The 26683-nt window shown below is 50.6% G+C and overlaps 1 protein-coding gene across 1 annotated transcript in view; it reads left to right on the forward strand.

Moving 5' to 3' along the window:
- LOC136296103 (hydrocephalus-inducing protein homolog) overlaps nt 1-26683 on the forward strand; it is a 195479-nt gene that overhangs the window by 161757 nt on the left and 7039 nt on the right. Inside the window, 13 exon segments of the mRNA XM_066194927.1 lie at nt 240-463; nt 2377-2444; nt 4500-4600; nt 5519-5619; nt 6849-6984; nt 12385-12621; nt 14429-14545; nt 15970-16169; nt 19509-19630; nt 20962-21166; nt 22511-22568; nt 24297-24396; nt 25639-25757. Of these exon segments, the coding sequence (XP_066051024.1) occupies nt 240-463; nt 2377-2444; nt 4500-4600; nt 5519-5619; nt 6849-6984; nt 12385-12621; nt 14429-14545; nt 15970-16169; nt 19509-19630; nt 20962-21166; nt 22511-22568; nt 24297-24396; nt 25639-25757 (1788 nt within the window).

The raw sequence follows: 26683 nt of genomic DNA on the forward strand, positions 1-26683 counted from the left end.
AGGTGGACTGCTCTGTGTCCGTGGGATAACCCCAGGGTGACTCCAGTTATGTGGAGTTATGTGAGCTTCGCATGAAAACCCAAAGGCAGAACTTGTCCTGTTGTATTTTTTTGACTTCTGCCGTCCAGCAGCACAAAGCATCTTCTGCCTTTTCTGGGTGTTAATTGCGCCATTAGAAAATGACTCCCAAGAAGGGAAGATTTCACGTGTACTTGCATTTTGTTTTCTTGCTGCTGCAGGTGAAACTGATGAACAAAGGAGTTCTTGATGCTCCCTTCACCTATATCCCTTCAAACACGGAAGTGGGCTGCTGCTTCAAGTTTGTACCCGAGGAGGGCCTCATTGCACCAGGTGGGATCCAGACTATTCAGATCTCCTTGGATGCCGCCGTGTTGGGGCGGTTTGAGGAACCATTCCAGTTCCGTGTGGCTGGATCTCCTACGCCTGTGATCCTGACCATCAAGTAAGGACTCTGGGAGCTTACTCTGGGTGGGCACATCTGTAGCTGTCTCTGGGACATCCCCCACCTACCTCATTTTGGGGTCGGGCAGAGAAAAAAGATGTTTCCTGAGGTCTTAATCTCTGCTCTGATCCTGGCATTGCCTTAGTGTGGGGGTGCCTGCTGCCCTGTGTGGTACCCGGGAGCTGGAATGACTCCTCCCTGCAGGGATGTCCCTCTGCCTTGGGCCATGGCAGGCAGTGGCATGGATCAGCTTTGGGCAGTAGCTGCTCTGGGATGTCCCCCCTGAGCACCCAGCAAGGCCCCCAGGGCTTTGGAGATGGGCCAGCCTGGGTGATTCTCCACCAGCAGCAGTGTTTTGAAAAACTTCTGTTAATAATCCATCCCAAACGGGCAGCAGCAGCCTCAGCTCACCTCTCATGGCCATGCATGGAGGCAGGCTGTGCTCCGAGCTCCTGTGCAGAGTGCTCTGCTACCTCCTTTCCACAGCCAGGAAAAGGCTGATGTGGGAGACAGGGAACTGTGCAGCAGGAACCGTCCCAAGGACATGGGCTTCATCCCATAATCCTGGCCCTGCAGAAGGGAGAAGGGGTGATGATGGGGGAGGCAGAGCTCAGTCCTCAGGACCACAGCAGCATGAGGGCTTGTCCCTGCTAGCCTGAGGCGTGTGCTGGTAGGATAACGTAGTGTAAGCAGGAAAGCTGATGCTGGCTGCTCTGGAGCTTTGGAGCTAGGCTGCTGCTGTTGGGAGGCACTGGATCAGGGCAATAAAGAAATGAAAGCAATCTGCAGTTGATTATACCAATAAGATAAGGGAGATGGATTAAAAAGAACATGAAACTTATTACTTAGCAGGAGAACAGTGTTGACTAGGTCTGCCCATAGTAGAGAAACAACTACACTGGCTTTGCTTTTGGAGAAAAAGTGCTGCTATTTTTATTTTGGAAATCAAGAGGGAACCTTTCACCATCAAATAATTGATTCTCCTCTGTCCCTCCCCCAAACTGGTCATGCGTGGGATGTTATTCCATAAGCAGCTTTCTCCTTGAGCAAGAGAAGGTGTCTCTTGTTGAGATGTGTAGAGCGGAGCCAGGGACAATCCTGTGAACATAGTAGAAGACACAGTTCACTGGTCCTTGACTTTTAACCAAAAGGCTGGGTGCGCATTGATTGGCGTCAACCATGAAATAAACTCGTGTTGGGCAGCTTCAAGTGCTGCCTTCAGTGGATGTTGGTGACTTTTAGTGCCTGTCTGCTGAGTTCAAGGCCAGGGGAGGAGGTGTGGTAGATTCAGGACACCCATGTTTGGTTGTTTAAGCTATTGCTCCTGGCTGTGCCAGCTGGTGCACTAGTGACAAGCTGGTCCTTTCCTCTAGGATTCATCTGTCCACTGTGTAGAACTGTTAATGCTCTTTTTGGAGGATGTTTGGGGCTCCCCTGGCTTCATGTCTCAAAACTCTGTCTGTAATGATTGTGTGGGTCAAAATCTCCTGAGAAAGCTCCTCCATGGGAAGACCAGTTACAGCCAAGTAGCAAAGCAGGGAACCTGTGGCTGGAAAGGCTGGTTACAGAAGTTTGTGGGGACACCTTTATGTCCATCCCATTACAGATGGGGAAACTGAGGCACGGAGACACATCTGGATGGGTTTTCAGGGTCCCTCATGGGACCACCGGCAACTTGGGGGCTTTTCCTGCCTGCCCTGCGTCCAAAGCCCCATCAGTGGCTGTGGGCTGCTGGCCTCTTGGCTTTAGCTGCCTCCTGTGCACATGGACACTGTGCTGAGCACATGGTGGTGTGTTGATTTGAAACCCACGATGCCCCTGACACCAGGTTTTGTGCCCCCAAGCCACGACAGCCGGAGGCTTTGCAATTCCCTTTAACGCAGCCATTTCCTCCTGTGTCCCTGTCATCGCAGGGGGTGTGTCGTTGGGCCGACTTTACACTTCGACACCGATGAGCTCGACTTCGGTGACATCTCCTTTGGTGAGTGTTCCCTGCGCTGGGACACAGCGGGAGGGATCTGTGTGCTCCAAAATGGAGCACTTGAACGTAAAAGCATCCAGCACTGCTCATGTTCTGCCACAACAGCCTCTTCAGGGTGTGAACTGCAGGTGCCTCAGGTAGCATTTTGCCATTGTGGGATCAAATAGGAGCAAGTATTTTCTGGTGTCTCTGTCCTGGTTTAAAAGACAGATTCTGCCAAGGAAGGTGGCAATCTTCACGGAATGGAATGATGACCCTCCTCTCTCCAAATTACTGTACCTTTGAAATTACAGGGCTTCCAGGCAAAAATATGGAAAAGGAATAGCAGTTCGTTACTAGAGTATATCCGGACAGCACAGACAACAACGCAATGCCAGAAGTTTCCAACCCGCCGAGTCCTGTTTTCCCCTTTGGTGTGGTTATGATCACAGGCTGGAGGAGCGGTGGGCTCTGGCAGGGCAGTGATTTCCCTCCCAGCCGGCACGGGCAGGGAGGGAAGGAGGAAATCGCTGCTTTTGCAAACTACGGGCAGCAGGAGATGTGGGCACTGGCAATCGGGAGCAGGCAGAAGCGGGGACGGCGGGCAGGTTCGATCACGGTGCTGAGCCCGGCGTCAAGCGCACGACGTCCCGCAGCAGCACGCTGCCGACCTTCCCGAGCCCCGGCGGAAGGACGGAAAGGTCTGCCCCCTGCAAACCTCGGCTCCGACTTCACAACCGCCCGCGGCATCACGGCAGAGCTCCCAAAGAGCCCCGGATGGAAAAGCCCACCCGCACAGCCGAGACCACCCCAAACCCCCTGTATTTCCCTTCCCAGACTGAGGCCAAAATTCACTACGAAACCTAAACTCATAACAATGAAGTTGTTGAACGTTTTAAGAAAACTAATTGCCTCTCCTGATCTGCTTCTTCGCCACCCTGCATCACCACTGAGGCACTTGTTAAGTTGCCTTTTGAATAAATGAAACAAGAAAGGCAACAGGTAGAAACGCATTCCTAAGGTCTCTTCAGCTGAAGGCAGCTGTTGTATCTTTGCTTCTTTTTAACTGTTGTTGACTGTTGTCTGCATGTGGTGACCTCAGTCTCATTTGAGGTTTTGACATCTGTGTTTGTCCCTTTTGTGCTTCTCTTGCCTCCCTGCTGGAGTCACTGCTGGAGCCGGCAGTGATTACTGTTGATGGGCACAGAGAAGCTCTGGGCTGCGCCTGCAGTTGTTTTTTTCCCCCACCTGTGTTCAAATGACTCTTGGTGAGCAGGCCTGGGGAGAAGTCTCCTCCCCACAGAGCTGGCCAGCCAGTCCACTGCAGAGCGGGTTGTGGCTGGTGTCCGGGCTCTGCAGGACATCCCCACCATGCGTGGCACTATCTCTGGCTTTCCAATATGGAAAGCAAATCTCAGAGTTAAGGTGGGGTAAACCCTTGCAGGCAGCAATCACAGTGAGTAGTATGGGTGCGATGTCCCCGCTTGTTGGGTCAAGGCTCGGGTTTGCCTCCAGCTGAGTGGGCTCTGAGCTGTCACATGCCCAGTCTGTTTGGCCCAAACCAAAAGACGCCTTAAGAATTCTGCAGAGAGAAACTGCATTAGGGTGCTTTGCATCACGTTCTAGTTCCTGATTCCATCCTCACTTTCTTCTGCTGTAGCTTCTTCTCAATGGCGACTCACTCTTTATGTATCTTGAAAAGGGTAGGAGTGTTGGCAGACTTAACAGGGAATTTTACAGTTTGAATTTTCAGAGGAAATGCTTGGTCTGGGTGCACAGTCATCAGGGAGAAATAACTGGTGCTGGTTTGGGGCAGGTGAGGGAGCTTCTCCCCATCAGAAAGAGAGAAGCTTGCAGTGTTGAGCAGGGCTAAGAGCAGGCATTTTCAAGGCTGCAGTCTGGAATCAGTGTTAAAGGGAACTAAGTGACGACTAATTCCTCTTGCAGCTTCTCAGTAATCTGTAGTTCAGATAATAAAGAGCTAAACTCCAATCACGCTTTCATGCTACCAGGGTATTCCCACCGGGAGTCACGACATAACTGGTGCCTAAATGGATATTTGTGTCCTTTTCCTAGGCTTTCCCTACACTAAGACCTGTCGCCTCACTAACACCTCGCGGTGTCGGACGATGGCACTCAGCCTGCTGTTAGCAGCTTTGAGCAAATACTCAGCGACAGTGAGCCCTCCTGGAGGGAGGGAATTCATTTTTCTGTGAAGCCAAGGGAGTTTACACTGAACCCCAGCGAAAGGACCCTCCAATCCCAGGAACACCAGGATATCGAGGTATGGGAAGAGTCCAGCCACACACACTTCAGCAGCGGGTCTGAAGCTTCACGGGAGTGTGGGAGGGCTTTAGCTCTGATGCCAGCTCTGATCATCGTGTGAGCGAGGATCTGCACTGGCGTGGGGCCTCTGTGAGCTGGGTTACTCGGGACGTTCCTGAAGGAGCACTGATTTGTTTCCAAAATCACAAGCTGAAATCATGTCCCATAATGGTCAAGTACTGAAGGCATTTTGGTGTTTTTGAGAGCAATGTCTTTGATTGCAAGTGGGCAGAGGACGGACGAGGACCAAAGGTGGCTGTTAGAGAGATGTCATTATATAAAGCAGTTTGCTTTTCTTCTTGGTCTCATTTCTCCTGTCCTGGGGAGTAGAATGATTTGTGTTCACTGCAGGGATCTCCAGTGAAGGCAAAAAACTCTGCGGCCATGAACTGCCCAGCACCTGCTGGCCCACGCTTTGTCTTCAGCTTCCTGCTGTAAAGCTGAACTCATTCTGTTCAAGTCAGCAGATTTCCACTGCATTTATGTCATTGTAGTCAGATGAAAATTTGCCCCTTAATTTGAACACAGTGCTGCACAGAGCTTTAGTCTAATGTTTTAATTTAGCTGACCTATGCCCTGATAGCAAGGTGTGCTTAACAAATCTGGTATTTACCAGAAGGCTTTTGTCACTCTTAGAGACTGCTCTACACGTGGAGCGGCAGAAGAATTAAGGCAAAATCCTCCCTTTTCTTACCACAAAAACTGGAGGACATCACACGTGAGTCATGAGCTTTTGTAAAGAAGAATTTACTGCTCTTCTCTTCCACCAGGTGACCCTGTGTTCCAACACTGTGACGGAATACAACCGGAAATTGCTGGTGGACCTGGAGTGGTTTGGCAAGGGAGTGGCATCACTGATCATCAAGGCCAGGTACCAGCACTTCCCTGGCCTCCCCCAGCGCACTGCCTTGCACAGGACGTGCTGGCTGCAGCTCCCAAGGAGACGTGTTGTTTAATGACCTCATGTTCTGCCCAGCTGGACATGAGAACAGCAGTGCTTGAAAAGCAGCCTGTGGTGAAAAGCAGCCCTGCTGACAGCCCAGCGTGGTCCTGGGTCGTTTTCTAAAGGGACCAGGAATGATATCATTTATTGACCTGGTGCTTGAGGTGAAGCAAATTTCCCAAGGGCCTCCTCGCCTTCTTCCTGCAAGAGGTGGAGTTGTGCTGGGTTGCAACCAGCCCGCGTTGGCTTGGGGCACACCAAGCAGTCTGCTGAGGGTCAGGGTCTGGTTCTGTTAACGAGGGCACGTGACAGTGGGGAAGTGGCTCACAGCAAGAGAGGTGAGGGCAGGATCTTCAGAGGGGAAATCAGTCCTTGATGTGGCAGGTCAGCTCTACTTTTTCCCCTTCTCTCTGCTTCCTGTTTTGAGCTTTGATGTTCTCAGGCTTAAAGCAAAAGTTGTTCTTGCTCCAGCAGAATTCCATCCTGCTGTGCTGCTCTAGGTGTCAGTTTAATGACAAGAGGGATGCAATTCCCTGGTGCTGTTCCCACTCCCAGGCAGAGCCATCTCGTCAGTGCCTGGGCTGCCATGTTTGAAAAGCAAGTGCCATTGGGGACAGTCAGTGTTTGGACCTGTGGAGTGAAGGACCAGGGGAGTTTTAGGAACTGGGAGGGAGTGATCTCCCACTCTGTGGGGCAGGTGATGTCTCATGCCCTCCAAGGCTGGGGCAAACAGCTGAGTTCTCAGGCAGGGTAACAGCACCATGGGAGAGAAGGGAGTCCTTTTTACTGAGACACTAGAGTCGTGTGTTCCTGGAGCCTTACTGAGCACTGATCCCTGTTGGGAAGGCTCCCCCAGAGCTCATGGATCACTGGGACTGTTCCAGGAGTTCTTGCAAACCTTCTTGGGTGAAGGAGGGGCTGAGGCAGCTGTGGGACCAAGTGCTCTGCCTGGGGCACTTGGCAGCCTCTGGGTGCTGCCTCTCAGGTTTTGCCCCTCCTCGACAAGACATGTTTGAGTGGGAGGACTTTAAAGGCAATTTTTCACCGTAGGCCTGTTAAATGTGTATTTGACAGTGACAAAGGTGTTGTGCTCCATTTCACAATCTTTGGGGGTAAATCAGTATCTCTGATTCCCTTGGGGTCATCTCTTTGCCCAGATGTTTCGTTCCTGAGCTGCAAGTGTACCCCCAAAACCGGGGGATCCATGAGTGCGACCTGAAGGCCCCGTTCGTGAGGAAGTTCTTCATTTGGAATAACACCCACCTTCCTGGCTGCTACGGGCTTATTCCCCAGGTTTGGCATCACATCCACCTCCTCCTCTGAAATATTATTGTGGAGATTATTAGGGGGGAAGAGGGTTTGGATAAGACCTTGCCGGTTCCTATTCAGTCTTAAAGATCTGCTGAGAACAGGATCCTACCTGAATGTTAGCTTTAGGATGCAGTTTAATCTCTTGAGGAAAGGGCTTACGTTCTAGTCTTCAGGGTGTTTTCTTGTGGGAGATCTTCGAGGGTTGTGAAAAGCTGCTGCATCCACAGACACCAGTGCTTGTGCTGGCAGCCTCCTTGCAGAACCCCCTGAGAATGCTAAGCCTACAATTCTTGGATCTTGTTTGTGCCTTTTACCTTTGTCCTGGGGATTTTTAAAAATGTGTGTAAGTTGCTGTTGGGATGGATGTTAAGGAGTTTGAAGTTTCTTCAGAGGTCCCTCTGAAGCTGGATTTGATTCTGTCCCTTCTAGGAACCCGAGGAGGACTCTCCTGTGCTCTACTCCAGCCCCAGACCCTGTGGGATTCTCCAGCCTCGGAGCGCTGCAGAGATTCCAGTTACAGTTGAAATCCAAAGATTGGGCAAGCGTTGCACCAGTGTTTGTACCGGCGTGTTTGGGGATGCAAGAAACCCACTGGTGAGTGCAAGGGGAGGTGTGTGCCTTCGTGCAACTGGTCCTGGCAGGGTGCACAGTGTGCGGGGATTCTTCCGGGGAAAAGAGGCACAGGCTGCTGTGGAGAAGGACAGCAGGGGCAGGTGGCATAAACAGCTCGTGCCTTATAGGTGGCAATGTCAGTGTCTGACCCAGAAGGTAGTTCATCTAAGCTGGAATTGAGGATCATTTTAATTACTCTTTAAAATGCTCTTAACTTTGGAAACATCTTTTTTAAAATGTTACCTCTCAGCACAAAAGAGGATGTCAGAAGATTTCTGGGAACCTTGGGCTTTCTGTAAAAGAAAGGAAAGCTGGCATCTGAAGAGTAGTTGCAAGGATTTAAGCTTACATTAAAACATGGAAATGGTGATGCCAAATTCCCTGGATGGCACCAAACATCTGAACCTGGGCCATTGTGGCACTGCATGTAAACCAGTCAACAGGGAGGACAGGCAGTGCAGGCTGTGCCAGGGAGCCTGAAGTTTGACTGAGCACTTGCTTTCAACTATCAGATTGCTTACCTAAAGAGAAGAGTTTCTCCCCACCCGAAGAACCAGTTGTTTAACTGTCAGCCTGATCTTAACTAGAGATTTCTTGCAAAGCTTCTACCTTTGGACCAATAATTTGTAGTTTGAAAGTTTCTCTTTACTTAATCCTTTTCAATTTGGAGGTGAATACATAAGCTTTATTTTTTTCCCCCCAAAATCCCAGGAATTCAGCTGGAGAATGGTAGCTGTCCCTAAAGAAATAACTTGAGCTGGGTTGAGCTGTTTAAGCTTTTTTAGGTTTCCCTGTTTGGGTTTGATTTTTTTTTTTTTTTTAAATCTTTCTTGCCTGCTTTCTGTAACAGAGAACAGAACTACAGAGCCTTGGACGGCTGTCAGCAGTCTACATAAGTCCAAGGCTGATAGAGTTCGGCAGGATCCCAGTGCTAAGGCCTAATTCACAAGCTTTTGGCCTCTTCAACGAAGGTCTCGTCGATTTAGACTTCAGGCTAGAGATTGTAAGTATCTGTGGGGCCGTTTTCCAGGGAAATTGACTGGTTGACATTACAAGCTGCCATGACGTGGTTTTTATATGCATCGGCCTGTGTGAGAGGAAGCAAGATATTCCAAGATTCCATCTGGGTGAGGCAAAAGGAACCTGGCTCTGGAGTGGTTTTAGCTGGGGCACTCCTCAGTGAAATCAGGTGCAGAGATGTTGGAGCAGAAATTCGTCTGGATTGTGTTGACGAGTTCTCCCATAATTTTATGGAAGGTCTTTAGCTGTGTGTGTCACGGTTTTTGAGCTCTGAGATCAAGAGAAACCTGTGGTCCTTTGCTCCTCGGAGAGCATGGGTTTCCCTGTGCTTTCCCTGTGCCATCTACATTTGCTTTGTGCCAAACTGCTGTTCATGGTAGAGAAGAGGGTGTGAGGTCTGTCCTCAGACTGCTGGTGGGGAGGCAATTTTCACACCTGCTGTGGGTCAGGCCAGTTGGGCTGTCCACACAAAGACATGTGTGGGGGTTGTGCACCCCCCCAGCCTGTGGTCTCTGTGCCTTTGAAGAGCATCTTTGGGGACCGGCTGCAGAGAATGGCTGTTTAATATGTGAAGGCTGCATAGGGCAGAGGAGCTGGGGCTGCTCCCCTGGCAGGGAGAGCAGGGCTGCTGCAGCCAGGAAGGGCTTGTAGGCTGGGCCTGGGGCTGGGTGGGATGTCTGCTGGAGGGGGAGATCTCTGAGGGGCTTGAGGTCTGTTCTTCTCCATGCTGGGTGTGTTGAACTTGGAGCTGGTTAAAACCTGATCCTGTGGACTTGTTTGTGTCTGTGGATAAAGCATCAGGCCATGTGGGAAAGTCCAGCCACAGCCTCCTGAGCCAAGGAGGAGGGGCATGATTTTTCCTCTTGCTGCTTTTCCTGCAGTTTGGGGGATAAATGTAACCTTAAAGTGAGGGATTTTTCCAGGACAGCTTTCTCGAACTACACAATGAAATTCTGCCTTCCACCTCTTCAGGGAGCAATGCACCTTGGCTGGGTGGGCCTGGTGTGTAAAGGATGGGCTTCACGTGCTCGTTCCAGGGCTGGACCTGCAGAGCTGTGTCTGTACAGCTGTGCTGGTGCGGGGCCTTTCCTCCCTCCTTTGGGCAGCTTCCAGCTCTCTTGGCCAATCTGTGAAGCCCATGAGAAACCAGAGGACACGAGTTCTTAGGAAGAGTGGGCCATGCCCACTGAGCACATGTCATCCAGTTTTCCCTCTGCTTCCTTCTTTCCTGCTCTGCCATAACCATTTAGAGGTGACTTTTCCAAAGCAGAAGGCCCTGGGGCACCTCTCTACAGCGGATGATCAGTGGGAAGTGAGGGCCTCGGTCCTTTAGGGGACGTTGAAAAGCATTGATGGCCTCTTGGGAAAGGATAGTTTGGTGTTGGGGTTTTGCTCAACTGGTTTTGCGGAGATATTCTTCAGGCTCTCAGCAGTGTCCTCCAGCTGTGTGGTTTCTGGAGTGGGATTTGAGCCGTCATGACTTCCTCTGGCCCTGAGCCTTTGTGAGAAGCCAGGAGAGAGAAAGCAGCTTTCCTTGGCACACACTCCAGAGAAGGACTGGGGAAGGAACACTCTCCTGAGGATAAGCGTCCCTTGGGTTGGGCAAAACTGGGTTAATTAGGTGAGAGTCTGTTAAAGGAGGGGAAAATACAGGTTGTGTAAGCTCTGCTGTTCCCCAATACTGCAGCTTAAATTTAGGGAAATTAGGCCTTTAGGATTTTTATCCTCCCCTCTTTAGTCTTCTCCTTTTCTTACACCCCATAAGAGACCAGGGTGTATGGTTTCCATCCTAAATGCACATTATGCGTGTCTTACAGGCTTGTAAACCTCACTGCTATGTTATTGAACCCAGGGAAGGAGTGATCCCCGCCAGGGGTGATGTTCATGTGACTGTCACAGCAACCCTGGATGACACTGGGGTTTTTGCTGATGCTCTCCAGCTGTTCATTGGGAACAGACTTTGGACCACCTCCACCCTCCTGGCTTTTGGCACTGGCACCACAATTGTCACAGACAAACCATTTGCCCCGGAGCTCAACTTGGGATACCAATTCAGGTAGGAGATCTCCCACTCCCACCTCTCCTTCTGTCTCAACAAGGAGCAGTTTTGCTGTAGTCCTTCAGGCACGATCTTCTTCAGTGTTCAAAGACCCTGACTCCTTCCCTGAAGGCAGAGATACCTTTAGAGACATGTGATGGCCAGTTGAGCGTTGCTAGGTACCCTCAAAAACCACTGAAAGAGAAACCAGTTGCTCAATTGCCACTGAATTGCCTTCAGTTCTAACACATCTATGTCCTCACTTGGTCAAGTAATGATCTCGCAGGCTCCCCCAGAACAAAAGGTTCCCAAAATGGCGCCTGGATGAGGCGGGCCCTCCGTGTGGCTGCGGGACCAAGGGAAGATGGCATCGCACCCTTCCCTTCCAAAATGGCACCTGCCAGGCAAGCAGGGGCCCTGGGAACAAAGAGACGGGAGGGTGACAATCCCCCTGGGAAGGCAGGAGCCCGCAGAGCAGTTCCAGAGGCAGATGGAAACTTGCTGGTTTGTGTGGGGCCTGCAGTGCCGCTGCCAACGCTTCCTCACGCTGCTCGTGGGCTCTGCTGCTGCCCTGCCTGCCCAGGACTGATGCTTGTGCGGGAGGCCAGAATGTTAGGGTGCCCTCTCAGGTGCATCACCTCTGGGTTTGACCGGCAGCCTCAGGATGGCCTAAAATATTAGCGAGGCAGCATGATCAGAGGTGTTTGAAAAGCAAAACTGTTTTAATTAAGGTGAAAATAAGAAGCCATGCAGAAAAAAGAGAAAAAGCTGTGCCGAGTGCAAGGAGGACCTTTGCACTTGCTACAACACCCCAAAAATGCCCTGAGGATCTTGGTCTATTCTCTTAAGCATGTAACAATCCAGGCCGGATTCTTGGCATCCTGCCCAATAGAAATAGGAACAGGGCTTGAGGCACAGTCTCAAAGATCCAAGGGCTGCGTCCGTCCTGGCACAAGGCCAAAAAAGGTATCAAAACCTCTGGTTTTTACCTCATGAGTGAAACAAAGAATGGAACCCAAATCCTTCCCTTAAATGGAAGCCTCCTTGCCACTGTGGGGCTGCAAACCCTACCAGGTGAGGTACACTTCTACACAGGACCTTGCTCATTTTTCCGTTGCCAGCAGAGTTTGCAAAGTTCACTTCAAAACAGTTTCTGATTGCGAAATGAAGTTTCTACAAATGACCACCAGTGCAAAACCAAAGCTTCTATGAACGAGAGAGCCCCTGCTCCCCTGGTTTCCTCTCCTAGAGCAGACAGATGATTTCTAGCAGCTTGCTGGGATTGTCCAGAAACTTCCTCCGCGCTGGCTTTTAAAAATGCCTGCAATCATACCCCCTCACACAAGGGCCTCAGGTGCAGGATCTCAAAGATTCAATAACAGTTTCGGGTGCAGATTAATGCAAAATACAGTAACAGTATGAATCACCCCAGAACACACATTTTGGAGGAAAACACCAGATCCTGTTAGCCTGGCCTGGAAAATGCTACATTACCATTAGAAACATATTCCTCCTTGCAATAACGACATCAGAAGGGCAGCTTATCAGACACTGTTCCCGGTCCACATTAAGAGCTGCAAATGAAGACGGTCTCCAAGCTATTAACAGCTCAGAATCCTCATTGGGAGCAATCTGATGACCAGGACAATAGCTTCTCCCATACTATTTTCCATTCTGGTTGGTCTTCTAGCCTCCTTCCCTGTGCTCGTCAGTTCAGACTAACAGATGGGGGCCACCACTTCCATCAGCTCTTCTGGAAGGTGGAATGTAACAGGCCAGCTGGGAAGGAGGGCCAGAGCACCTCAGCCCACAGTAGCCCCAAGGCCAAACGTGATTCCCAGAGGCGCAAACGTACGGCCCCCGTGTTTGGGCTGGAGCCGCTGTCAATGGACCTGAAGCCAGGAGAGTCTGTGGACTTGGTGCTGCCAGGCTTCTCCCGCAAGGCGCAGGTGAGGTCCCCACCACGGGCTGAGCTGGGGAAGCATCAGATCCCCTCCCCTGGGCTCGTTCCACAGTCCCTTGACATTTGCCTGGGGAAATGAGCCTGTTTGGCTCCCTTTGTGCAGCTCACAGTCAAAGCTCAGGGGCTGAGTCGTCTACGCTTTCTGCTGGAATCACTATCATTAGTGGCACTGGCACGGCAGGAAATGTTCTGAAACAGCCCTGGAATCAGATTGATGTAGCAGAAGCAGTAGGAGGCCTTTAGGTGCCACTTCAGGCTCCTGCTAAGATTCATCCAGCTCTGCTCAGATTTTCCAAAAGCAGCATGGTGCTCTGCTTTCCCCTCGGAGAACCACAGAACATCCAAAGCCATGTGCTCCTGTTTTGCAGTTTCCCAAGAGAGCTGAGAGGGAAAAAGTTGAAAAACGTCAGCAGTCGTGTTGGACTCTAAAGGGGAAAACTGAGACCATTTGAATTTCAGTCAGGGAAACATTTTCTTAAATGAGGCTTGTGCCAAGAGTGGGCTGGTGGGAAGAGACAGGAAGGACTCAAAATCATCTGGTTTAGACTTTTTGAGAGCATTTTGGTGCTCAGGGGTTGATATCTATGTGTTGAAAATGCATGTTTGCTGTGTCTGTGTATCCCAGAGAGCAGAACTTGGCCTGCTGGCTGCAAGCGGGAATGCCCAGCAGCCCAGCTTGCCTGCACAGGCAGCAAGAACCCCTGGAGAGCCAAGGTTGGCTTTTAATACTGAAACCACACTGTGAGTCAGTGCTGGTCATGTTTTGAAATATTCCCCCCGCAGGCCCGGCCCCCCTCCCCAGGGCTAGCTCTGGAGAGGCTTTGGAGGAATATCTCCGAAGGGACAGGACAAAAGATTTCAAAAGAGGCTCTTACCCCCAGATTATTCCAAGTCGTTTATTCCTCAAAGGGGTCCAGGGGCCGAAAGAGAGAGAACAAAGAAATCCAGGGGTCTTATCTAGTCTCCTATTTTGGGAGGGTCCTGGCATTCAGCCAATTAGGTGTGGACATGTAGGGAGGAAATTCCAGAAGGGTCAAAAGGCGAGAGACCATTCCCCTAAAGAATTGCAAGGTTTCTCCAGGAGGAAAATGCCTTTGAAGCCCACAGTCAACAGGCACAACCTGTCTGTGTTTCCATCACTTTCGGGGAGGTGATTGCTGTAATCAGTTGATGATTCTTCCTTGCTGCTTTACTGGCGCTTTAAATTCTCTTTGTCATCTCCCTTTTTTAGGGATTGCTGTGTTCCTTCTTTTGCTTTTCAGGTTTGCTTTTGTTCCCAGTAAGGCCACAGTGTTTGGTCTCCTCTCTTGCTGCTCTGCCTGCATGACTGTATCCCCCAGAACTGCCCTATCCAAAGCTGACCTGCTAGAAAGGAATTTCTTCTTCCCCGCAGGAGAATGTGCTGTTATGCTTTCAGGTAGCCCATTCCCTCCGTGGAACACGACTGCATAGCTGTGTGCAGGCAGAAATCAGCAGGTTTTTGGCCCTGTTGAATATGCAGATGATTTGGTTCAGGTGCTCTTGTCTCCATCCTGCCGGTGCTGACCTGCTCGGCCCTTCCTTCCCACCAGGCACTGCCCTACTGCCCCTGGCCAAAATGCTGGAGCCAGACAGAAGGGATTCAAGTTCACCCTTGGGAATTCTGTGCCTGTACCTCCACAGCAGAAAGGGCTTTGGAAAAGGGGTCAAGGAAGGACGTCACCAGGGCATGGACAGGTCTCCTCTTGTCCTGTTTCCTCAAGTGGCAAAATCATGGTTCCATGTCTTTCCTGCAGAATCTTCAGGGGGTGCAGGTCTCCATGGAGAGCTCACCTTACTTCCAGCTGGCGGGCCCCAGTGATGCATGCCGTGCCGTGCCAGGAGGCGCCATTACCGATGTGCACGTCCACTTCACTCCTGACGAGAACAAGGTGAGACTGGAGGAGCCAAAACACAGAATTATCTCCAAAGCCATTGTTGTCCCTGCACTCTGGGTACAGCCCATGCTGTGAGCTTGGCTCCAGGCCGTGGGCAGGCAGCCTGCAGCCAGTCCCAGCTTGGCATGTGCTGTCAGGCCCTGCACCCAGGCCTGACAGGCCCTGCTTCCCCTCGCTGCACATTCCTCTGAGCATTCCCAAGGGAAGAAAGATGCCCAGGGAACAGTAGGCAAACGGTAGAGGGGTGTTGATAGATGTCTGGCCATCTCTAGGTATAGTGGAAGGGGTTTCGTTATTCTGCAAAGTACTAGAGGAACAAAGAGGTCAGAGAGCTTTCCGCCTTCCTGACGGGCAACAGCTTCCCTGCCTCACCCGGGGCTGGAGCAAGGACGGTGCTTTTTCACACCCTCTGTTCTCCAGCCTTGCGGCTGTGCTGTCCCAGAGCACAGCTGACCATGACACGGCTGCAAGGCCAGGGCAGAGGATGTGCTGTGCCCGTGGGCCCAGCCTGGCACAGGCACACTGAGCTCTAGGTGCCCTTAGTCAGCAGGAGCTTGGTGAGCTGCAGGGGACTTGGACACCTGCCTGAAAGAGCTCGTGTAGGGCAGGTACAGCCTGCAGGCAGGCAGACCTGTGGGCCCAGAGCCGGTGGCAGCGACACTGCTGCGGCTCTGTCTTCATGCCTGTCACTGTGGCTGCTCTGTCAGCTGGCGCCCATTCCATGCCAATTGTGCTTTTGCGTGATAGTTTGAACACCAGTGCCGAGGCCCTGGCAAGTCTGCTCTCAGCGCTGTGATCTGGAGGCTCGTTCATACAGAGGGGTTTAGGACATGGCATGGAAGGGAGGAGGCCTTGCAGGGAAACAAAGAGAGGCTCTTTGCAACAGCATCCTGCTACCTCTTAGCACTGTTCTTCTCGTGACTTGGTTGGAGAGGCAAAATTAGAGGGGAGTTCTGAGCAAACAGATATTTCTACACCAGGCCAGAGGTCCAGGATCTCTTTGGGTGCAGCTGTTCTCTCAGTTTCCTTTTGCTGCTTAGATTCAGTTTAACACTTTGTCCTATTCTCAATCCGTGGGAATATAGTAACCTAAGGAGGAATGTCCTGTGTTCCCTAGCTCCATGTTCCTTAGAAGGGACTTAGGAATTATTTAACATCATTAAAATTGAGAGTAAAAATTATGGTGGCCCTGGGCACTTGTCTGTATGACCCAAGTGACACAAGAGCTTAATGCCACTGAGATAGGTTTTGCAAAGTGCACTGCTGCCTTTAAAATGTGAGATATTAGTAGAACTTATTGTTCATTTGGGGGTGGAATAGGTAAATTGATACCCTTGAAGGGATATAGGAAATGGCTTTTCTTCTGCCATGGAGATGGCACCAAATGACCTGTGCTGAGACAGTTTCTTTTCCTGCAGGTTTATTCCCATGAGCTCGTCTGCGTCAGTGGAGAGGAAAGGATAGTTGTGCCAATTCGGGCCATCCCTGCCCGAGCTATCCTGGACTTCCCAGACGAGCTGGACTTCTCAAAGTGTCCGGTCAAGGGCAGCACCCGCAAGAGTCTGCTGATTCAGAATTGTGGTAGTGTGGCAGCTCATTACCAGCTGGGCACCGAGAGGTGAGGCAGCTCATCTGTCCTTGTGCAAAACACCTTTGGGGGATAACAGAGTTGGGAAAGAACAACAAAAGGAACCAGAGCATGGGAGCTGCTGCCCTGCGTCGCCGGCTGGAAATGGGCAGGATGGATGGCATCTGCTCTTGCTTTCAGTGTTCTTAGCAGGATGCAGCCTTTGAGCTTTCTCTGCCCCAGATTTCCTGGGGGGTGCTGGAACATGTTAGTTGCTGGCTTGCGCCCTCCTGAGCACAAGCAGCTTCTGAAATGGGTACTCACCACTGTCAGCCAAACAGACCCATTCTCTGGGAGGACACAGGCACATGGCTTTCCAGTGGTGCCTGCATCAGATGCCCAACATGAGCTGTGTTGCAGGCAGCCGGTGCAGTTCCTGTTACTTAAAGCTGATCTGATTTCCCTTGTCAGCTGAGGGCATCAGTCCCCTCTTCTGTTCCACGATGAACCTTTGAAAGCCGGTTTAAAATTTCAAACACGTGCTTTAAATCTCTGAATAAGGTCGTCCCCCCTTTCATTGAGATCTCATTTTACATATTCTGAAGTTCCTGTGTTTCTGCTGTTTTTTCATTTCGGTTTGTGTTAAATGTTTGCCAAAAGATCATGAATTCTTCATTGGGAACTTTCATAAATGTCAAGCTCCTCCAAGGCCTATCAATACACCACATGCCCATAGGCATAGGCACAGGTGTATTAGAAACATGAGACATTTAGTGACTATGTGAAAAGCAATTGGGCTGATTTAGAAGATAAAAGTATAGAATAACTTTCTCTAGAGGGGACCTCTGGAAATTGTCCGAGCAAATACGCTGCTCAAAGCAAGACCAGTGTCCGGGGATTGCAAGGGGCCATTGGGAGATCTGGAGTTGTCTTTAGATGCCATACAAGGAAACAAACATACAAATGGACTAGTTAAAAAGCCGAAGAAGACCTATTAAAACCCCTCCATGACCTTATCTTTTCTGCCTGTCGGGTGCAGTAGTGATTCATTGAAAGGGTAGATCTAACAGGATGAGAACTATCTTAAGGAACAGCTGACAATTAACTCACTATATTGCTCTAATCAAGCCATAAAAGGCCAAAATTTATCCTGCCAGCCCCATCTCTTGGCAGTGGTTTTCATTTGGTTATTATAGCGTCAGGGATGTCTCCTTCACAGTCCTTCTTATCTGTGGGCTCAGGGAACAGCTTAGTGATGTTGACTGAAATTCAGAGGAGTTAAGTTTAACTGTAGAGCTTGTGTCCTTGGGTCTTGGGGAGCCAGGTCTATATGAGAGATGACTGCTCCAGCAGGAACAGGGGAGTCTGGTGGGTACAGCCTGGGGTGGGATGTAGGAGATGCAAGGGCTGATTTGCACTCAGTTTTTCAGCCCTGACAACTGAAACTTGGCTGGATCCTCTTCTCCTGGTAATTTGAAAATAAGAAGATATCTTCTTTCTCACGCAACCCCTGAGGTCACTCCCAGGAGTGTTATTCACATCCTGCCATCTGAGGGCAGGAGTATGTAACATGGGGCAGGAGTGGGAAGGGAAGGGAAGGGAAGGGAAGGGAAGGGAAGGGAAGGGAAGGGAAGGGAAGGGAAGGGAAGGGAAGGGAAGGGAAGGGAAGGGAAGGGAAGGGAAGGGAAGGGAAGGGAAGGGAAGGGAAGGGAAGGGAAGGGAAGGGAAGGGAAGGGAAGGGAAGGGAAGGGAAGGGAAGGGAAGGGAAGGGAAGGGAAGGGAAGGGAAGGGAAGGGAAGGGAAGGGAAGGGAAGGGAAGGGAAGGGAAGGGAAGGGAAGGGAAGGGAAGGGGAGTGCTGAAGTGTGGCCAGGGACTCCCTTAACTGGCAGCTTCTCTTTCTGGCAAAATTCCTGACAAAACAATAAGAAAAAAATCCTGTGCCTTGCCCACACCAGGCACCGATCCCCCAAGCCCCAGCAGAGACCTGCAGCAGTGCTGGCTCACCCTCGGGGCAGATGTGGGAGCTCGTACAGTAATCGGGCTCCGGGGCTGCTGGGGCCTTGTCTTTCCTCCTCTCTCCCCAAAGTCTCACATCCAGCACATAAACATTGCTGGCCCAAGGCTTCTCCATCAGCCACTAGTGATGTTCTCACTAGTGGTAATGGAGCAGGTCAGGCCCATAACTGCAGCAATAGGTCCTTAGTGAGCAGAACCTGAAGCAAGTTCATCAGCTGTCACTACTGACATGAATGAAATTCAGCTTGCCAGATGTTCTCTATATTTTTGTGTGTGATAAGTTCATCACCAAACTCCCCAGAACACCCTTTCTGTGCACAGATTGACCACCAGCAAAGCACTGAGGAACTTTTGTTTCCTCAGTGGGGCTGTGGAAGAGCACAAAGCCCAGCAACTTCTGGGCAGAAGCACATTTCACCTGAGCTGTCCCTGAGCATCAAAGCACGGAGTCTTGTGTTTGTCAGGCAAGAACTGTTCACCTGGTGACCAATCCTAATTGCTCCTGTTACATCCAAAGTGCACCAAGACATTTGCGTAATTATTTCCAACACATTGCGCAGAGTTTGTCTGGTGAGCCAAGCAAACAGTTGCCAGCCTGGATGACAACCCAGGGCCCCAGACTGCACTGCTGGTAAATACACAAAACCCTCCTGTTCTGCCTCCTCGATGTGCTCCTGCTAATGGTGCTTCATATGGCTGGGATTGGATCCTTCAGATTGTAAATGGCATCCTCCTTTTGGGTCTTGTTTCCATGTCACTGTATTGCTCTAATCTGCATTTGCACTCTTTCAGAGTTTTGATTGCTCCTTTTTGTAGAGCAGCTTTCATTGAAATGCTGACAAAATGTGCTAATTCAGGATCTTTTCAAGGTAAAATAAACCAAAGAGCCACGCTGCAAATTCAACAGTAGTTATTCCGTGGTCTTCAAGAGAAAGTTCCTTCTCCCTGTCTGATTCCTAGGCTGTAATCTCACAAGAGAGATAGTGCCCTAACATTTGCATCTCTTGAGAGGAAGTTTATAGGTAGCAGGAAATGAGAAATTCCTGAGGCAGTCAGCGTCAAGTTATGCATGCAGATAGCTCTTAACTCTCTCTGTGCTTTTCACAAACCATTCTCTGATGGGATTGCTGGCAGTCAGAAGGCTGGATGCAGAGTATGGGGGAGATTAGGTCGTTTTATCCGACAGGATCTTCTGAGGGCTGGATCTCCTCAGAAGTGGGTCAGTAGCTGTTTCTGATCCTGGCTGTTCTGTCTGTCTTGGCCGTAGTTTGTTTGCTCCCTGCTTGCCCAAGTGAGCTGAAGTGACCTGCACTGCAGAAAGAATGTCATGGCCAGAATTCCCCCCAAGTCCTGATCCTCTCTTTGTGTTGCAGTCCTTTCTCCGTGGTTCCAGCCGAAGGAATTCTGGGCCCTGGTCACACCATGCAGGTGACAGTGGGATTTCACCCGCTGACGTGCGGTGACCATTTCGGGTCCCTGGTGGCGCGCTGCATAGGTGAGTGCTGGGCAACGCATGGGACACAGGACAGTTCTCCACCATCACTCCCTGTTCATCCCCCTCAATTCCCTCTAGATGTACCTCCTCTGTTCCAGCTCTGCCCCAAAGAAAACTGAAATAGCTGGTGTTTAAATGGTTGAAAAAGTGGATCCCCTCTAACAGGGCTGAGATTTTTGGAATTCTGTTTTGCTGGGTGTTGCAGAGTGGAGGAAGTTTTGCTGGGTGTTGCAGAGTGGAGGAAGGAGGAACCCTGATTCTCCACTACTGTGTGGCTACGCCTGGGTGAAGTTTTATTTTACTCCTGGGCAGTGCTGTATGTGAGCTGCGAGGTCTCCATCAGACTCTCTCCAATGCAGTGTATTTCTTGCACACCTCTGTCCTGTATGCCGCTTCTCCACTGGCTTGTCACAGACCCTTTTACTATGTTGCCCTCTACACATCCATGCAGTTTTTGCCTAATAACATCTTCAGGCCCTCAAGTTCCTGTATGGTGACAAATCAAGACAAATTTTTCCTCGTCCCCATTTCCCAGGCCGTTCATGCTGTTGCAAACCTCTCACATCTCCCATTTGATTTCTAGACTGAGGAATCCCATTCAGACTTCATATAGAAGCTGCTCTGTACTTATTAATCTTTCCTTGTCCTTTTGTATTTAACCTGAAGTGCTCCATCTTGGTTTTTGAGATCAGGACAATATGAAATATTTCAAGACTGATGGGGCTGTGGGTTTGGACAGGAAGATGACGATGATGATGATTTTTATGGTGTTCATTTTGTAGTGGTTTGTCATATTGCAAAGCCAGGCTGGTTGTGTTTCCTCTCCTGTGTCCCCTCCTGCTGTGGGCTGTCACTTCACCTGTTCCTCTGGGTCTCCTTTTTCTGCCCACATGCCCCCAGGCGTATTTGCTTGTCAGCAACAAGGGATCCAAGGGATCAGGAGGGGCAGGAGTCTCGTGGGATGCGCAGGGGAGACCTCGGCAAGCCAGGATTGACCAGGGCTCCTCAGTGTCACCTGAAGGACTTTGATGCAGAAATCCCAGTGGTCTGAGTGGGTCACCTGAGCACATCTGACAAATCCCACTGTACATACTGTCACCTTGGGGCCAAATCTCTACAAACACCTTGGAAATAAGGTGGTTAAGGAGGTGCCCAGGACATCCTCACGCAGTACACACAGAGCTGTCAGGACGTGATAAATGTACTGATCCATGGAACTGCTAATACATTTAAAAGCTATGACACTTTCTTCCGTGACCTGTGGTTTGCTTTGTTCCTTGTGCTTCCATCAGCAACTGAGCTAGCTGAGCAAAGACTCTGCTTTGTTCCAGGTGAAGAAAGTTTCTTCACATTCCTTCGCGCAGAAGCTGCAGATGTCAACATTGGATTGAGCACATATTCCATGAAGGTTGAGAAGACTTTCATCACCACATCAAGCCACACAAGCATGTTCATCAGAAACAGGAGTAACATCACAGCCCACTTCCAGTGGAAGATGTTTCCTACTGAGGAAGCCGACAATGAAGAGAAGAGGAGGTTGGTTTGAAAGATACGTTTCAGTGAGATACATGGCCCAAGACTGAAACTAATGCATGGCCTCAGGGGCGTGTTGGTGATTTTGAATGGTTTAGGCCAAGTAAACCATCCCTGGCATTAGGGTGTGTGTCCCTGGGCTGCAGGAGCTCAGCACAGCATTCCAGTTCCATTTATACTCCAACCAAGGATGGCATTTTGGGAAGGAAAGGTTGATTGCAATGACTGGATTTCCTCAAGTTCTAATTGGGCTTTTGCCTCCCTAATCTTCTTCCTACATGACCTGGCAACATCCTTAAACGTTTCCTGAGTTGCCAGCCCCTCTTTGCAAAGGCGATACGCCCTCTTTTTTCCCCTTAGTTCCTTCCAAATCTCCTTGCCCATCCAGGCTCGTTGTCTTCCCTGTCAGCTCATCTTTCAGCACACAGGGACAGTTTGTTCCTGTGCCTTCAAGATTTCTTTCTTGAAGTATGTCCATCCTTCCTGGACCCCTTTGTTTGTAAAGGCTGCTCCCCAAGGTCCTCTCCAAAACAATCTCTTGAACAGGCCGAAGGCTGCCTTCCAGAAGACCAGAGTGGAAGTTTTGTTGATGCCCCTCCTTGTTTCACTGAATGTTGAAAACTCTGTTATTTCACAGTCACTGTACCCCCAGACAGTGGTGAACAGATGAAGTTCTTTTAGTTCTTAGGGAATCTCCTGGTGATATCCAGTACCTGGATCCCAGGGAGGCAGCAGGCTTCCCTGTGGAACGGATCCGCTCGATATGCAGGGCCCTCATTTCCCCTTAGAAGGGATTCACTTACTACCACTACCCTTCTTTTCTTCGTAATACTTTTTTCCAATTACATTTATTTTCATGCCAGTTTGTGTCCTAGCCTGTCACCAGGACATTTTGTTTTTCCTTACTTCCAGTCTTAGGGATGGTGTTAGCTCTAAGGCCTACTCTCCTGCTGTCAGAGATGCTTTTGAGATCTCAGAGCAGAGAGGACTTTTTTTTATGAGAGGAGCTAGTGCAGGATCCTTTCCCTCTCTGGCCATTCTACTACCATGCACTGGGATGGGACCCAAAAAGCTCTGGATCCTGAAAAGATGATCTCTCCAGGAGTTTGCTGTCTGTCTCCTGCACCAAGAAGTCCCTTCCCCTCTCACAGCCTCTGTTTTCATGCATATAAAACCTTGGATGTCACTGAAGGGATGCGGTGCCTGAATTCATCAATTTCCTCTGGAAGTGCTCTGGGATGCTCTTGTGAAAGGCAGTGTAGGGAACAGGGCAGGTCCAAAATGGAAGAAACAAAGAGCGATGCTGGTAACACGTAACCACAACCCAGCTTCGTCTCCCTTTCCCAGGGAAGTCCTGCAGTGGGTGCTCCGTGATCTTTATCTGCTTCCCCCGAGCAGCTCAGTGGTAGGAAAAGCCAGCTGAGGTGGCTGGTGGATTCTCCCTCAGTTTTGGCAGAGGCTTTGAGGCAGGAGATTCTCTTGAGGGATGCTGGCTTTCCAAAGCTCTCCTGAGCTTGCAAGTGTGGAGTAAAGCTACCTGCTGAGCTAGTGCACAACAAGTTATCTTCTGATCCGATTGGGACCCTCGTGGCTTGGGGTCAGCCCTTGCTGGGGAGCTGCCGCTCCTCCCCAAGTGCTTTGCTCTCCCGCACTTCCGCTTCTCTCTGCAAATATGCGGCTCATTAAATGACCTGCTGGCTTTGTCTCTCCCTGCGGCTGCAGGCAGTGTGATTTGCTGGAGCCACCACCAAAGGTCTGGATGGAAGACTTCATGGAGGAGAAAAAATAAAGAAGGTGAAGGGCTTTTGTGAAAATTGCACCTCCCTCCTGAGCCAAAAGGTCCAGGAGGAGAAGGCAAAGGTGCAAGAAGACCCCCTGCTGTTCTCCAATGACTTTTGTTTTCATTGAGCCAATGGTAAGTGATAGCTGAGAACCTCATTTTCCTCCTCTTCCTTCTCTTCCTTCTCTTTCTCCTTGTCCTCCTCCTCTTCCTTCTCCTCCTTCTCCTCCTTCTCCTCCTCCTCCTCTTCCTCCTCCTCCTCCTCCTCCTCTTCCTTCTCCTCCTCCTCCTCCTCTTCCTCCTCCAGCCCACCCTACCCCCGCCCCTTCCCCCGGGTGCGGTCACTCAGCAGGTCCTCAGCTGGCTCGGTGTGCTCAGAGGGAGGACATGGAGTTTCTGGTGCGGCTGCAGAGCTCACTGCTGAAAGTATTTCTGCCCTGCAGGCTCAAGGCAGGGCTGGGAGCCTGACAAAGCTGAGCTCTGCTGCCAGGGCTCGAGCTCAGGGCACTCCGTGTCCTTGAAGTGTCCACAGGGAGCAGTTTTTGTAGGTAGGGGCTCCCCCGACACGTGCTGCTGCGTGGGGTTCAGCGGAGGGTGTTGGAGCAGTGCCAGTTCACGGATTGACCTGAAGCATGCAAGGGTTCGCTGGGAAAAGGAGGCCAAATTCAGCCCAAGGTTAATCGTAGAAATGCCTGTCCCTTCCTCTAACCACGACTCGCACTGTTTGTGAGTCTCCCAGTGTCATCTGTGAGCCTGGACACAAGGGTGGGAGGTTATAATGGGCATTTTGAGTTCTCTTGCACACGGGGACAGTAAACCTTTTCTTTTTCTGTTTATGCAAGCAAACGCCCATGTCCTCCCATCAGCCAGAGCCCTGATTCTGAGTATTGGCATTGTGAGAGATGATGAATGCCTGGTGTCTGCACAGTGCAAAATCCCTTCTCATCCTGGAGTAAATCCTAGAATAATCCCAACCTCTGCTTTCTTTGAAAAAAGGTTAAACTAATATTTTTCTTTCCAAGGAAGGGGATCGTGTTCTTGGTTACTCCTATGGCCCATCTAAGGCCAAGAGCCACCAGTGCACAATGGCAGTTAGGTACCACTGTAGCTGACTGCAGCATGATGTGACCAGGAGCTTGTGTCAGAGCAGCAGGAACATTGTGGAGAGTGGGGGCTGATCAGCTGAGCATTGAGAGCGCCCAGTGGTGTGTTGAGTTGGGTTTAGAGTGTTTCCTTGGGCTCCTTATGTTGTTCACTCATCACTGATGCTCTGAAGAAAGGCTTAGAGGAGTGGTTGAAAACAAGAAGTGTGAAGTTTGAAGATAAATCTTTTTCTGTCTCTTTCTGTTTCAGGAGGGAGAGACTGGGCCACGTTGTTCGGCTGAAATCAAGGTGACCTTTAAACCCCTGGAAGCACTGGAGTATCAGAGTGTGGCCTACTGTGACATCTCAGGTACAGCTCCTTTCCCCTGCTTCTCTCACCCACAGTGAAGCCATGGAGCAAGCCTGAGCCCACTGGGCTCCCATGTAACTGCTGGGAAGAGTTCCTGGTCAGCAGGGCAGTGCTGGCACATCCCCAGTGTCCCTGCAGCTTCCAGGGAGTCTCCCATGCAAGGCCAGGGCTCGGAACACCTGTGTCTGGATTGCTGATCCCAGAACAACCCAGGAAGTGCAGGGAGATGTTTTCATGGCACAGCTTTGCCAGCATTTCCTCAAAGGCCAAGCAGCTACAGAGCAGAACAGCTTTAGTGAACAAGCACTAAGCCCCTCTAGACCACTGACCTCCAGGATGGGTCCATTTGACGTGGATCCATCATCAGGCAGTAGGAGCTGAGTTAGAAATGTGCTCCCTGAGCCTGGATCACCTCCAGACACCACCAGGCCAGCGGAGGCGGAGCCCCGCTGAGCCCAGGGTGTTGGTAGAAGGACCACCCTTGGCCAGCACCTGCTTCTCTCCCTGTGTGGGAATTGTCACCTTGCAGCTCTCAGTCTGTGCAAACAGAACACAGTGCCGAGTGTCAGAAGTGGAGGACAGCAGTCCTGTGCTGCTGGGCCAGGTGGTTTGGCAGTTGTTGCCTGGCAGTTTGCCAGGTAGCAATTGCCAAAGTCTTCGTGAGCTTTGTGCCTTCACCGAATGGATTTCAAAGCTCCTCTAAGTGCATGGGGAGGAAACCCTAGAGTCATAGTATGTTAAGGATGGAACGGACCTCAAAGACTGTCTAGTGCCAAGGCCCCTGCCATGGGCAGGGACACCTCCCACTAGACCAGGTAGCTCCAAGCCCCATCCAGCCTGGCTTTGAACACTTTCAGGGCTGGAACCTCCACAACTCCCCTGGGGAACCTACTCCAGTGTCTCACCACCTCACAGTAAAAAAATTCTTCTCAATATCTAACCTAAATTTCCTTTCTTTCAATTTATACCTGTCACTCCTTGGCCTGTCGCTACAGGACACCAGAGATGTTTTAAACTCAGCAAACTGGTGGCTAAAATTGGAAACCAGCCCAAGGAATGGGTTAGAAATTGCAAGTCAGCCCCAGGGGATATCTCCTGAGGGAAGAGAAGGGTCCATATCTTCTGCTGCAGCATCAAGAGCTGGTTGCATGCAGCTCAGAATCAGGGTCTAGCATTGAGGCAGCCTGGAAAATCCAGTAGAACAGAGGGAATTATTGTACTGAAATGGACATCTCTCCCCAGGCCGTGAGAGCAGGCTGGCCCTGCGCCTCAGAGGGGAAGGCCGCGGACCCTTGGTTGAACTCAGCTGTGATACCCTGAACCTTGGGGAAGTTTTTGTCAAAACCGCCCACACCCATGAGGTGAGCACCAGGGGTTGGGATGGATCCTGATGGCTCCTGAGGCAGCAGCAAGCCTGGTGGACCTGTGGAATTCCTGGCAACCTGGGCAGTTGTGAGCAGGGAATAGCTGATGCACTGGTCAAATCTGGGCGCGGGGGGGGGGGGTGTTCCAGAAAAATGTGTCTGTTGTTCATGAAGCCCCAGTCCCTTCTTTTGGGCAGCCTTCCATAGGGATCAGCTGGGAGGCTTCCTGCAAAACAACCCCTTTTGACCCAACGCTGGGTCAAAAAGCTGTTCAGAGGCTTTTGTGGCAGCACCAGACACAAGGCACCTTTGTACTGGGCTGTTCAGAAGCAGCTGGGACAAGCTGGCTACATTTGAGCTTCAGTCCACCGCAAACAATTTTTAGTCAAGTGTCTCCTGCTTATTCCTGGAAGTCACAGGAAAGCCATCCAGCCTCCTGGCTCAGTGCAGGCCCTTGCAAAGGGCTTGAGGATTCTTTCCCTTGCTGTCCAATCCCTCACCACACTTCAGGCTTGGTGCATCTCTGGCTCTACAAAGAGAAAAGTGTTCCTGGGAATAAAGCAAAAGATTTTTCTACCTATTTGCCTCCCCCCTGTTGGGGGTCAAGTTTGCAAAAAAAAAGAGAGAGCAACTAAAAGAGGCAGAAAACGAGGCACTACATCATGCCAGACACTTTCAGAAGTTTGGTTGTGGAAGAGAAAGACACGTTGAGTTTTCTTACCAAAAGATGGCGCTGTCTGTACATTTTGATGTTGATGCCTCCTTCTCAGTGTATTGTTTTCACGGTATGGGAAAAGGTAAATGCGTAGATACGGTACTGCTGGAGCTGCGCTGACTGGGGCAGCAGCAGCTCTGTGGTGATTCACTACGCAGCTGCAATCACCCCACGTTGCTCTCAGGGCCAGGTCTGAATGAGCTTGGTG

The sequence above is a fragment of the Chamaea fasciata genome, unplaced genomic scaffold, assembly GCF_029207755.1.
Source record: "Chamaea fasciata isolate MVZ Bird 193981 ecotype frontalis unplaced genomic scaffold, bChaFas1.0.hap1 SCAF_12, whole genome shotgun sequence".
Taxonomy (NCBI): domain Eukaryota; kingdom Metazoa; phylum Chordata; class Aves; order Passeriformes; family Sylviidae; genus Chamaea; species Chamaea fasciata.